Source organism: Hylobates moloch, unplaced genomic scaffold, assembly GCF_009828535.3.
Source record: "Hylobates moloch isolate HMO894 unplaced genomic scaffold, HMol_V3 SCAFFOLD_1, whole genome shotgun sequence".
Lineage (NCBI taxonomy): Eukaryota > Metazoa > Chordata > Mammalia > Primates > Hylobatidae > Hylobates > Hylobates moloch.
In genome coordinates, this window is record NW_026652276.1 from 214,869,693 (window position 1) to 214,883,134 (window position 13,442).

Here is a 13,442-nt window from a genome sequence, read left to right on the forward strand (position 1 = left end):
AGGTGTGATTGGTAGGACCTGGAGCAGAATTTTCAGGTGATAAAGGTCAAGCAATATATAAAACCTACAGATTAGTCTTGAAAGATGCACAATAAAGAATTAAGATTGTGCCTGTAATCCCAGCACTTTGGGAAGCTGAGGCGAGTGGATCACGAGGTCAGGAGTTTGAGACCAGCCTGACCAACATGGTGAAACCCCGTCTCTACTAAAATAGAAAAAAAAATTAGCCGGGCATGGTGATACATGCCTGTAATCCCAGCTACTCTGGAGGCTGAGGCAGGAGAATTGCTTGAACCCGGGAGGCAGAAGTTGCAGTGAGCCGAGATTGCGCCACTGCACTCCAGCCTAGGTGACAGAGCAAGACTCTGTCTCAAAAAAAAAAAAAAAAGAAACTAAGATCGTTCACTTTATTCCAGCAGTCACAGCAATAAGAGTTGTCAGTGCCTGGCACAGTACAGCAGCAGTACGAATTTACAGGAATTATTATTCCTACTCAACATATGAGGAAACTGAGGTGCAGAGGAAGTAAATGACTTCCCCAAGTTCATACAGCCACTAAGTGACAGGGCTAGAATTTGACTCCAGGCAATCTGACTTCCAGAGCCACCACACTGTGACTGACCAGCCTGAAAATGGATCAGGAATTTGTGGATTTTGACATGTGAATTATTCCTTCGTTTTCATTGATCATCATAATCTTGATTGATATTTGAGTAATTTTATGCTAATGTCACAGACATTTATCATGCAAGCATTTTGACTCTAGATTTTATCATTGGTATTCATTATATTATACCTAATGTATTATATTGTTATAGGTTCTCTCCCTTCCAATAACAGGTTGTTAAACAGAATATCCAGCTATAGTTGGAGGAAAAATAATCTATTGAATATAGGTGCTTTAAAACTGCTTGTCTTATTTTCCTCTGATTTATATGTTTAACTAATCAATGCAAAGAAAAAATAATAATCGTTGTTGACAAGAAGATGGAATGAAATATAAAAATGATATAAAATAAATTACATAGATTTTGGGTAGAGGGTGGTGCAGTCCTGAATACGGAAGAGAGACTAAAGGACATTTTGTAGCTATTTTTAGTTATTGAGTTATTTAGAAAATAACTTTTTTATTTTATCTGGAGAATCAAATGAGTGGTATGTTTATTATGACTACCTTTTGTGGTTTTATGAAATTAGGAAGTCAACATGATTAATAGCAAAATATTCATTTCCAGCAAGCAAAACGGTTGATCTTAAGTTATTATTTGGCACGAGTCATATATTAAATGTTCAGTGAAAAAGGAATAAAAGCAGAAAGCAGGTTTGCACTTTTACCTTTCTTCTGTAGAGTCCTCTTAGCATAGGTCCTCATACCGTAGGTCCTCAGTAAATGTTGAATGAATGAGAAGGATCAGCCACTCCTCAAATGAAAGGAATAAAATGTAAAAAAAAAAAAAAATGAGGAGGCCTCAGTCTTCAGTGAACTCTCTAAAAGTTAACACGCATAGTAAGAAATTCCCTTTGGAAAGCCACTGGCCTACATTCTGGTCCTCAGCACCATCATTAACTAGTTTGTTTTGTTTTTGTCCTTAGTAGGTCTTTATACCTCTTCAATTTTTTCATCCAATTCAGATTAAACAATTCCAAGAGAAGCAGAAATCTAGCAGGGCTAGGAATGTGTTTAGATGTGGAAATTATATGAACAAAGCAGAGCATAAATGATTTTCAGAAAAGTTCCTGTTGGAAATTTGAAAGGTTCTCAACGTAATATAAGCAACAGCTGTTAAAAGGTTCCAGATAACTATAGCTATTGAAGAATCTTCAGATAAGTTTGAAGGAGTAAATGAAAGGGGCGAAGCAGGAAAAAAAGACTTTAGCTATCTTGAACAAAGTGTTCATATTTATGTTCATAAATTGGAGACATTTATTTCATTATCTCTGGATGCTTAATATAACTTTTAAAATATAATTATAAAAGGAAAGATAAATTAGAAAACATGAATATATTAAATAAGTGCAAGAGTTAAAAAATGCTTTACTAAAATGTTTTCTTTGCTTCAGTTAAATGAGATGAAGGTCATAGATGGATATAGGACGCTACCAGGCAAGTCTGGATGAGAAGCTGACGTAAATCTCAAAACTAAACAAAAAAGACAGGTCATTAACTGGAGACTCAGCTGCAAACATATCAATTAATGTTCAAGATGATTGAATTAGGCATTTTGTTATTATATGAAAATGGTACCATTCTTGTTAGCATAAGAGTGTTAGTAAATGGAAAAAAACAAAATTTAAAATCTCCTCTATATGTCACATTAATGCTAGTGTATTTGGACAATTATTTGAGAATTATAATTATCTCTTAGTATCATTAAAGTGTCACTAATTTGTTTTATAAATTTCATTTTTTATTTAATTTTAGATGTAATTATTTAATTTTTTTCCATTAAGATGGACATTTAATACCATTCCTCTTTCATTTGAGGCTTAATAAAAGAAAAAAAATGCAATTCTTCCAAGGTAGTCCCACTTAGCCCTTGAGAAAGTCAGGCTGGCAGTGGTCACCTGTGCCGTTGTGGTGGTGGGCAGGATGCCTGTGATCAAGCCTGGGTAGGTTGCAGGCAGAAGTGTTCCCAAGACAAGGGCAAGCGGTGAGACGCTCTAGTAGCACTGCCGAAAGCCCGTGCCTTCTGTAAGCTTGGCCCCACTCTGTCTGTGCTGATGCCTGTTCTCTGCTGCAAGCTGAAATTCCCTGCCAGGGGATGAAGGACCATTTGCCTCCTCACATCTGTCTTTCTCTCCCTGTTGAATTGTTTCCGCTTCCTAGTTCACCATCCTCTTTCATACTCACCTTTGCCATCAAGATTCAGCTTAGGTATCAACTCCTCCAGCATCTCCTCCCAGAAACCCTCCTCCCACTCCACGCTCCACCCTGCTCCCCTCACTCACAGTCTGCGGGTGAGTCAAACCAGGAAGCAGACCCTTAATAGTGTGGTGAGTGCTACTGCTGGAGGGAACAATATGGATAAACCTACACAGAAAAGGCCAAAGAACTAAAAAGCATTAGAAAGAGGAAGGGGATGGAATTGGAGCTCAGGGGAGGGGGTCCTCACCCATCCATCAAGCAAGAGGTCAGAAGACAATGTCTGAAATTAACATTAACAAGTAGCCATTTCAACAGATTCTTTAGAGAGATGGTGAAAAATCACTGGAAGAATTTAGAAACAGTAGTACCGTTTTTTTTTTTTTTTTTTTGAGACGGAGTCTCCATCTGTCACCCAGGCTGGAGTGCAGTGGCACGATCTCGGCTCACTGCAACCTCTGCCTCCCGGGTTCAAGCGATTCTTCTGCCTCAGTCTCCCAAGTAGCTGGGAGTATAGGCATGCGCCACCACGCCCAGCTAATTTTTGTATTTTTAGTAGAGATGGGGTTTCACCATATTGGCCAGGCTGGTCTTGAACTCCTGACCTCGTGATCCATCCGCCTTGGCCTCCCAACGTGCTGGGATTATGGGCGTGAGCCACCATGCCCGGTTACAGTAGTACCTTTTTAGACAGTTATATGTGGTTGTTTCTGGGGCACAAGACAGACTGGGGAGTGGTAGGACAGTAGGGTCACTACTGATTAGTGTAGGTTATTTAACCATGGGTAATTATTCCTTTGGTTTAGAATTGTTATTTGCTTTAAAAACAATTCTCCACACATCCTCAAACCCTGTGACTGCTCTGATAGTTACCTGCCGCTCCCAAATACACTGTCGTTCTAACACTTCTATCCCAGAAAAAAAATGGATCATCTTAAGCCATTTTCACTTTTTTGCCAATTTTACACAAAGCATTTACTCTTCTTTATAGTATCTCTTTTTTTTTACTTTCCAACTTTTATTTTAGATTCAGGGGTATGTATGCAGGTTTGTTACATGGGTAAATTGTGTGTCATGGGGATTTAGCATACAGAATATTTTGTCACCCAGTTAAGAAACATAGTACCTGATGGGTAGTGTTTTGATTCTAACCCTCCTCCTACCCTTCACCCTCAAGTAGTCCCGTGTCTACTGCTCCTTTCTTTGTGTCAGTATGTATCTCATTTTGCCCCTGCCAAGGTTCACATCTCTCTCTTCCTTCCTCCTAAAACCCCCTCCCCTGCTCATTCCTCATCCCTTCTCTTCTCTGTTCCAAGAGAAGAGAAACTTTACCTGATACCTCATTGCTTTTGCCTAAGGTCAATTGCTTAATGTCTCTGCTCTGAAAAGATTTTGATTCTTCAAGAGGAAATCATATGGCAATTTGAGATATAACTAGGATAATCAATAAGCTGGTATACTCAGGGGAAGGAGTTCAGTGCTATGTAAAGTATGGCTTTTATACCTATACTCATTCTCAGTAGTGGAAAAACCAGAGTATAATGTGTTCAACTTATAAATGATTATTGGTTATTTTACCCCTATCATCTGGTAATCTATTTTGAAGTTCAGGAATTCTTTATGGAAAGTTATTGTTATAATTATGCACTGTATCATGCATATTATATAGTGACTCCTGGCAGAAAAACTGCATACCTACAGAAGTCCTAGCACCTAAAGAAAAAACATGAACCTAATTGTTTATACCTAGTGTTGCTTGACAATATCTATGAAGCAAAGTTAGTGGCCAAGCTTATTTGAGTGTCTTAGCTAAAGAAAGATGCATTCTTTTTCCAAACTCATAGAGCATTTCCATGCAATTGTGTTCCAAGTCTACATATCATAACTCTGAGCTGGTGCTGTCAGCATCAAAGTAACATGCTGCTTTGCAGTTAGCTTTTTGCTTAGTTTCTAGTATCCATTTTCATGGAATTTTTTCATTGTCTTTACCCACTGATATATCAGTGTACTCTTCTGCTTGGTACCAAAAACGGGGATACAAAACATGGAGAAACTCTGAGACTGAGCCTTGGGTTCCTGCCCCCTGTGCCACTAACTCCCCGTGTATCCCCTCCTCCTCTGCACCTCCAGCTCTTCCTCTGTAAACGACAACCTGTGAGTCTCCAACTTATTGGCTATATTTTTCTTAAGTGACGTTTGTGTGTGTATGTATGTGTTTATGTATATTTATTTGTTTTAACTAGCTTATTAGGTCTTATTTAACATCCAGTAAAGCTATGTTTTTAAGCCAGATATTTATGCTTCAGAGTAGGTTGGAACGAACCCCTGGTGTAATCACCTAGTATATTTCTACCCATTTTGTGGAACTTTGAATATAATTGTACTATTTTTAGTTACTACTTCAGGTTCTAGTTTACATTCATGGCATTTTTTTTTCAAACATTCGTCATTTATTTGATGTCTCAGAAACACAACCTTCAATTATAAAGCTGTTTTAAAAGAAAATTTGGTCAATTATTTGATAATTACTATTTTCCAGTGAGGTTTCCAGAAAAACATTGTCATACAACCAAAAGCTGCCTGTAATTGCTTTTGAAAGGATCAAGTTCTTAGATAAACTCAGGATTCAACACTGATATCAAAGGCGTAAAGTTAATGACCAGAGTGCCTAGCCAGTTTTATTGTTCTAGAATTTAAGTGTTTAATGACAGGCATCAAATGAGTCACCCAATAGTGGCTCAATAAATACTTGTTGAATGAATGTATGTCTGTATTCATGTGCTACTTGATATATAAGTAATGGATTCAAATAAGAGAAGGGATAGTGTAGGAGGAATCTCGGAATATGAAGTACAAAGACTTAATTGTTTGCCCAAATTCTGAGCTGCAGTTTTATATTGGCAATTGAAAATTACTCAGAAATAAAAAAGTTAACTATTTAATATATAGAATATATTGTTAATAATACAGGCAAAAGAACAAAATTTATGCTGCTAGGAAAGAAAAACTGTAACTTAAACTAAAAGTATAATTATAGAGAAATTTTAAAGAATTTCTTCTCATACACATTATATAGAGCTGAGTCAAATAGGAACAGGTGTTTTCAAAACATAATAAATCGCTAATACTAATGCATTTGAACTTATCACATACCTTGACCTGTGATTAAGATCTTGGCCTCTTAATTGGAGAAGCTGTTCTAATCCTGGTGTTTTGCTACCAACCCAGCCTCCATAAGGATGGTGTGTTTATGTCTTTCTTTTAGACTGGGAGTCTGCATGGTGGCAAAGCTGCCTTAGCAGAATGGTGTCTGCAATTTACTCTCTAGACCTTTGCCTCTGCCATAGCCTTGGTAACTCTAACCTTGCTTCTTCTAGAAGAGGCTAAATTATGCATAATAGTTTTTCTGTGCTCAGCCTTAAGAACACAACACATAAACCACTCCAAAATACTTAGCAAGGACAGAAAGATAGACTGACAGAAGAAACTATGCATTTATGCGTTCCTGGATTGAACATGTCAAAATGTAACTGTCATTCTAAATTTTCTCTCTCCAGATCTGAAATTAAAATGGCAGAGACAGTTTGCAGGGATTCTGATTGCTTTCGTAATATTGCTTAAGTTTGTAATTGGTGCATTAACTTCTCATCGTACATGTTATATTTTGTATAAAACCTTCATTTCCAGAAACGGCACGCTGGGAAGAAACTTAAAGAGCACTGTCAAGGGATCTGTGTAGGAAGTGATTCCCAGGAGTTCACCATCTTAGGAACTATTTTGGACAGGAGTAGGAGAGATATTGATTTTGAAAAGCCCAACAAAAAATTCTTTTTCTCACTTCTTATTTGTTCCCTGAGCTTAACTCTTTCTTGTTATTTTAGAAATTTGAAAAATAGTACACCCACAGAAAAGTTAACAGTGCAGTGAATGCATATGTACCATATACTGACTGAGATTTCCTGACCACTGACATCTTGCTATACTTACTCTGTGCTCTCTCCAAATATATACACACACTTCCTTGCCAAACCATTCAAAAGTAGGCCACAGACATAATGGCCTTTATTCTTAAACTCTTTAGCATGCATTTCCCAAGAAGGAAGACATTCTCATATGTACCCATATCATTACCATATGTGTTAGTTTTATGTTGCGGCCTTGTAACCAATTACCACTGTTGTCAATAGGCATGGCCATTTGAGTCTGTCCTGGCTTTTCCCCTGCCCTGTTCTTTATCACAGGGGAACTGACTTTGCAGGCAGCATTTCCTAGGCTCTTAGGCCAGTTATCTCAGGTCTGGGCTCAGCAATAGGAAGTGGTGATGAAAGATTTGGGGAACAGGGCCAGGAGAGAGAGAGAGAGAGAATAAATAAAATGTGATCAGATACAGCACAGGTCTGCAGACCAATCCCTGAAACCATTTGTGATGTTTCGTTCATAATTGCATCAGGTCTGCTGAAAACGCAGATTTTTTTTTTTCTTTTTTGCTTTCCTTTCAGTAGATAACAGAATTCTTTAAAGACTAAATGGAGACAATTTTGAGCATCTTTGGCAAAATTTCCTTAAATTAATTCTTGTCAGGTAGACCTTTTTAAAGATTGTAATTGTGTGGTAAAGTTAAGTTAAATAGGTTTAACACTCCTGGCAAAATTATCTTAAATGAATTCTTGTCAGAGCTCTTTAAAGATTATAAATAATTGTGTGGTAAAAATTAAGCTTAACAGGTTTAACATTCTTCTTTAGTTTCATAGGCTTCTATGTGAGCCTGTTGGCCAACTGATTTGGAAGGCAAGTCCTCAGATGGGATCCAGTACCCAAAACACTCAAGTTTTGAGTTCTGATTTCTGCTCCTGACTGTGTCAGGTCATCTTTGAGCAATTGCTGAGTGCCTGTTACCTCTGAGTTTCTGTTACTTCACCTTCTGAAGACAATGTTAATTTGCTGCCTGTTTCACTCAAAAATACATAGTGTCTTCATTAAATAATGTGTTACCATAATAAGCAGAAGATGAAGGGTACGTAAAAATTCAGTCCCAGAAAGCGGAAATAATACTGTCCAGTTGCCAGGCAGCAGCCATTCTGGCTGTGAGGTCTTCTGCAGGGGACAAGTGACTGTGTCTTCCGCAAGCCTGGAGCCACCAGTCCAGACCAGCTTCAGGCCAGTGTGCCCATTGCTTCCCACCTTGGCACAGGTAACTAATACCCATGTCCTCCAGTTTTATGTGCTGGGATTCCTGGCATGCCCATTTGAAAGTTCTCTCATATGTGGTGAGATGTTCCGTTTTTCTCTTCACTAAAACGTGAAGTTGTTTTTTGGAGAACATATGGACAGTATAGAAAAGCACAAAGCATGATACATTTCTGCAGTTGACATTTTGGCATATAGATATCCAACCTTTTTTCGGCTCATATATTTATTTATTTTCTTAATATCATACAGTACCTATAGTTATATAAGTTTATTTTACACAATTGCATATCATAATGAAAAATAAGCTATACCAAATATTTTTCTATGTTACCAAGTTTTTTATATACATAATTCCTGATGACTTCATGGTTTTCCATAGTATAGATAGATCATAATTTAATCAGAGGGTTTGGAAAAAAATCTGTAATCAAACAGCTAAAACCATCCCTTTAAGGTTATTCTAACACATAAAAACCTTCCACCAATCTCTTTGACACACACAAATCCTCGAAGGAATGATTTTTTGTGTGAAATGGTTATAGCTGTCAATCACTTATTCTCTGTGTCATGGTTTCTGTGCTCTTTTCAGGTTGTTAGGGGGTGATTATGGATTCCTGTCAAATGAGATGTCTGCTATGTATTCAACATGAGGCAGTTTGTATTTTTCTCAGTCTATTGCTCTCCTGTCTGAGGAGGTTAAGCAAATCTCAGTGAGCCAGAGGGAAATGGGATAGGCATCAAGCGCTGGCAGCACACGGCAGACATGCCCAGGGCCCAAGATCCCCACTCAAGCAGATTAGACTTCTTACATAAATACATTTGTCTTAATTGTCACATTCCACCTGGGGCTACACCTAATATGCATAAAAATGGCTCCAAGCCTGGTTTTCAAAGCCATTTGCCTCCCGCTGTTGCTTTTTCACCACCCAGCTCAGAGGCATTTTCTGTGTTCTATCTATCACAGATGATTAAGGGGCTCGAAGAGCTGATATATAAGGGCAGTTTAAGAAAACTAAATATTTACAACCTGACTGAGTGACAGCCAAGGGAAATACTATAAATGTCTTCTGGGCTCAAATCACAGAGGAGACATTGTTTTTGCTTTTCCTAGTAAGTGGATTTTAGAGCTATCCAAATTCAGAGAAAGTTTTCTTGGGATGACATCTCATATGCTAATTAGATAAATGAGTCAGCTAGAAATTGCATTTAGCAGCTACTAACAGAAACTTGAAATAGCAGTGGCTTAAGTAGGGTTTCATTTTTCTCTGCTATGACATGAAGCTCAAAAGCATTTTTATTGTCTGGGACTGCACTGTTGCTCCATGATGGCATCAGTGCACCATTGCCCCACCATCTTTGGGCTAACCATTATGCTCAGCACTGGCTTGCATACTCAAGGTCACCTGATGTTTGAGAAGAGCTACTGCAGCCCAGTTGCCGTGGCTTCATTCCATTAAGAGAGAAGGCAAAAGAGGTCTCTGCCAACTAAGATTGCTTAAGAGAGCTTCCCTGAAGCCCATCTACTGATTTCAGTTTACATCTCACTGGCCACCACATCTGCAAGAAGGGCAGGAAAATTTAGTGGGGTTTTTTGTTTTGTTTCATCTTAAGTTGGGCACATTGCTGACCCCAACAACATCAGGGTACTTTTACCAAGAACGCATGGGATAATGGATACTGGGTAGGCAGCTAATGGTTTCTGTCACAATAATTAACATCTTGAAAATTCTGATGAAAGTCTGGGCTGTAAGACGCTGTGGTTGGTATTTGTAAAACTAGCCCTTGATATGTAACATATTTCCTCCTGCTCACTCTTATCTACTTAAATTCATTCATCATCTCACTAAATAAACTAGCCATCTCAACAGATCTAAGAATAATAATAACAACAATAGTTTTTACCAAGTAACAACTGTTTGCACTGTGTTATGCACTTAAAAGCATCCCCTGAATGATTTGCTTTAAAATATTCTAAAGTGGTGATGGGGAGGTGTAAATAAGGATAAATAGAATAAAATTCCCTGAGTTGCTAATAGTTGAAGCTGGAAGACAGTTACATGGGGGGTTGTTATACTCTTCTTTCTACTTTCATAATTATTGAAATCTTCCCAATGAAAAGCTTTAAAAATCACATTTAATCCTTACATTACTTCATATCAGGTCAGTTCTTTTACCTCTAGATAATAATGCTTGGAGCTAAGCAGTGTCACACAACAAGCAAGTGGCAGATTCAGTATTCAAACCTGGGTTTATCTTACTTTGAAGTCTGTGTCCCACCCTTGCCACTCAGGGAAAACACTTTTTAGACAAGCAGCCTGGGCATCACCTGGAAATCAGTTAGAAATGCAGAATTCAGGGCCCCACCCCAAGACCTTTTCCAAGCCCCTTAGATCAGATTGGTGCACACCCACATTCCATGTGCTCGGTTCACTGCTCTTCATTGCCTCAACATCAACTGTGACGTTTCCTTTAAAAAAGATAACCCTCAGCTAAAATAAGGAGGCTAGTCGTGACTCACTACTTGGTAGCATAAACATTTTAGATAACGATTTGATTCACAGCAGTTGTTTCTTTCAACATTGGGCATCTGCTATGGTGCTGGGCACTAAACGCCTATGTGTCAATTAAGCATCTTTCTGACTGCGTGTCAACAATTTTTATTAATCACTGCATGCTCGAAACTTAATTTGGCTTGTTCTAGTTAAATTAAGCCCTTGCTTCTTCTCACTTAAGGTGTGTTAGATTTTAAAAGCCTCAGGTCTTACAGAAAACTCTCCAGGTGCCTATTTCAACCTCCTCCAGCATCAGCTCTGCTTACCCACCTGTGTGTAACTTTCTTGATTTTTTTTTCCCTAACATTCTCAGTCATCTTTTTTTTTTTTTTTTTTTTTTTTAGAGACAGAGTCTTATGCTCTGTTGCCCAGGCTGGAGTGCAGTGGCACGGTCTTGGCTCATTGCAACCTCTGCCTCCCGGGTTCAAGTGATTCTGCCTCAGCCTCCCAAGTAGCTGGGACTACAGGTGCACACTGGCATGCCCAGCTAATTTTTTGTATTTTAGTAGAGACGGGGTTTCACTGTTGTTGCCCAGGCTGGTCTCGAACTCCTGAGCTCAGGCAATCTGCCCGCCTCAGCCTCCCAAAGTGCTAAGATTACAGGCTTGAGCCACCGCGCCCGGCCCTCAGTCATCTTTTTTAATTTTAGCCCTCTTCCTTTTTAAAAGGAAAGAGAGCTGTGGAAATTAGGAAGCCTGAGTCCTAGCTTTGCCACTCATGTGTCATGTAGGCAGAACAGTTAACTGTTGGAGCCTCCAGTTCTTCATCTCCGCAGTGGCTGAGCTATATGATCTCAGGTCCCTTCCAGCTTCATCCTTTGTAACCCCCTGTAACTTGATTTTTCAACCCCGCCCTGCCCCCTGCAAAACATTTTGAAGATATTGGGCTCTGCGTGAAACCCACTAGATTATATTTTTCCAGTCACTAAAAGGATCCCAGCATTGATTTTTTTAATTGGTTTCTTTTTCCAAATGCTAAATGCCTTAATACTTATACTTTATGTGTGTTGGATCCTTTTTAGAACAACTAAGTAAATGAATAAATGAAGCCTGTCATCCATCTCAGTTGTAGCCTCCTCTTTTAAAGAGGCTGGGTCTTCTTTGCTTTTGAACATTATTCAATATTTTCTAGGTGCCAGATTAACTTGGTTATTTTATTTTCACTATAATAAACTTTAAGCCATGTACATATTTAACACCCTAAGCTGTTTATCAACTTCTGTAGCATGAGAAGAGGCAAGGAAAACACCTACAGGAGAGCAGTATAGACGCCATCCCCAGGAACCATCACTGTACAAATCAGGCCCATACTGGTCCCTGTTGAAGGCACAATCATTGGAGTCACTTATTTCTTCTTCCAAGAACTTTTTCCCCTACCAGAATCATGTTAAGCCGGCATGTGATAGTTGTCTCACAAAGTTAAACCTAGGAAAAAGAGCACGCTGTAGAATAGTGATCATGTCAGTCCTTGTGCTAGGTGTGCCTAAAACAGTGTTGCCCGGTCCTTCCTTTTCCATGCTGTATATATGAAGTGTGTTTCCGATTTGCTTTTCAGGGCAGCTTTTGGCAAGGAGTCTGAAGTTCTTATTGGGAACCTGGGTGATAAATTAATCCCTCCACAAGACATCCTTCGTGACGTCAGTGATCTCAAAGCCTTGGCCAACATGCATGAAAGCCTGGAATGGTTGGCAAGTCGAACAAAGTCAGCTTTCTCCAATCTTTCTACATCCCAGAGTAAGTATCTGGTAGGAAGCTGTTGTGGGGACAGTTGAGGAACTAGACTGAATGTGTTCGTCGAAAGATGGGAGTGTACACTGGTCACCATATGGGGGCGTGTCCCAAGTTGTTAGAAGATCCTGGTTAGAATTCTGCTTGTGTTGCACCTCTCGTACTTTGTGATTCTGGGAAAGGGACTAATCTTGGTTTCCCTGTGTGGAATGTGGGAAGCCAGGAAAGGCCCATGTTAACGTAGCTTGATATTAACATAGCCTTAGAAACATAAATTCATCTAGGGTTGAGCCACTATGTCTCAAGAACAGAAAGCAATACCTTTTTTCCTCCTTAGAACAACTTCTCAAGGCCAAAAACTGTCTCAGAGCTCAGGGCTGTATGCACGGCTGACATTCTCATTTTACCTGACATAAAGCTAATCTTTTTTTTTTTTTTTTTTTTTTTTTTTTTTTTTTTTTTTTTTTTTTTTTGAGACGGAGTCTCTCTGTGTCGCCCAGGCTGGAGTGCAGTGGCGCAGTCTCGGCTCACTGCAAGCTCCGCCTCCCGGGTTCATGCCATTCTCCTGCCTCAGCCTTCTGAGTAGCTGGGACTACAGGCGCCCGCCACCACGCTCGGCTAATTTTTGGTATTTTTAGTAGAGATGGGGTTTCACTGTGTTAGCCAGGGTGGTCTCGATCTCCTGACCTCGTGATCCGCCCACCTCTGCCTCCCAAAGTGCTGGGATTACAGGCATGAGCCACCACACCCGGCCATAAAGCTAATCTTTTTATTACAGTCATAGAAGTGATTAAGGTGCTAAAAAATAGAGTCAATGAAGACAATTATTCTGGAAAAAAGATGGCTAAGAGATAGCAATTACAGATTTCAAGGAAATTAAGGAACAGAACATGAAATTAAGGGGAACCTCTTTTTCTATGAAGGACCAATGACTTAGAGAAAAATAATTTGAAAACTTTAGGGCACATAAACTTTAATAACTATAAAATTATATTTAAAGCATTACTTGAGGAGTACGTATAACACAGTTAAAATAGAGACAAAGAAAATATGATATGAAGAAGGCATAAAGGAAAAGGCAGATTTATTATTTATTTGTTGAGACAGTCT

General features: G+C 39.0%; 1 protein-coding gene across 4 annotated transcripts in view; it reads left to right on the forward strand.

Moving 5' to 3' along the window:
• Positions 1-13,442, forward strand: part of EXOC4 (exocyst complex component 4) — an 828,468-nt gene that overhangs the window by 679,545 nt on the left and 135,481 nt on the right. For all 4 annotated transcript variants that reach the window (XR_009209424.1, XM_032761776.2, XM_032761777.2 and 1 more), the window contains one exon: positions 12,160-12,338. Coding sequence is in view for 3 of the 4 variants with exons in the window: in XM_032761776.2 (XP_032617667.1) it covers positions 12,160-12,338 (179 nt within the window). In the remaining variant the exon portion in view is untranslated. The remainder of the gene's footprint in view (positions 1-12,159; positions 12,339-13,442) is intronic.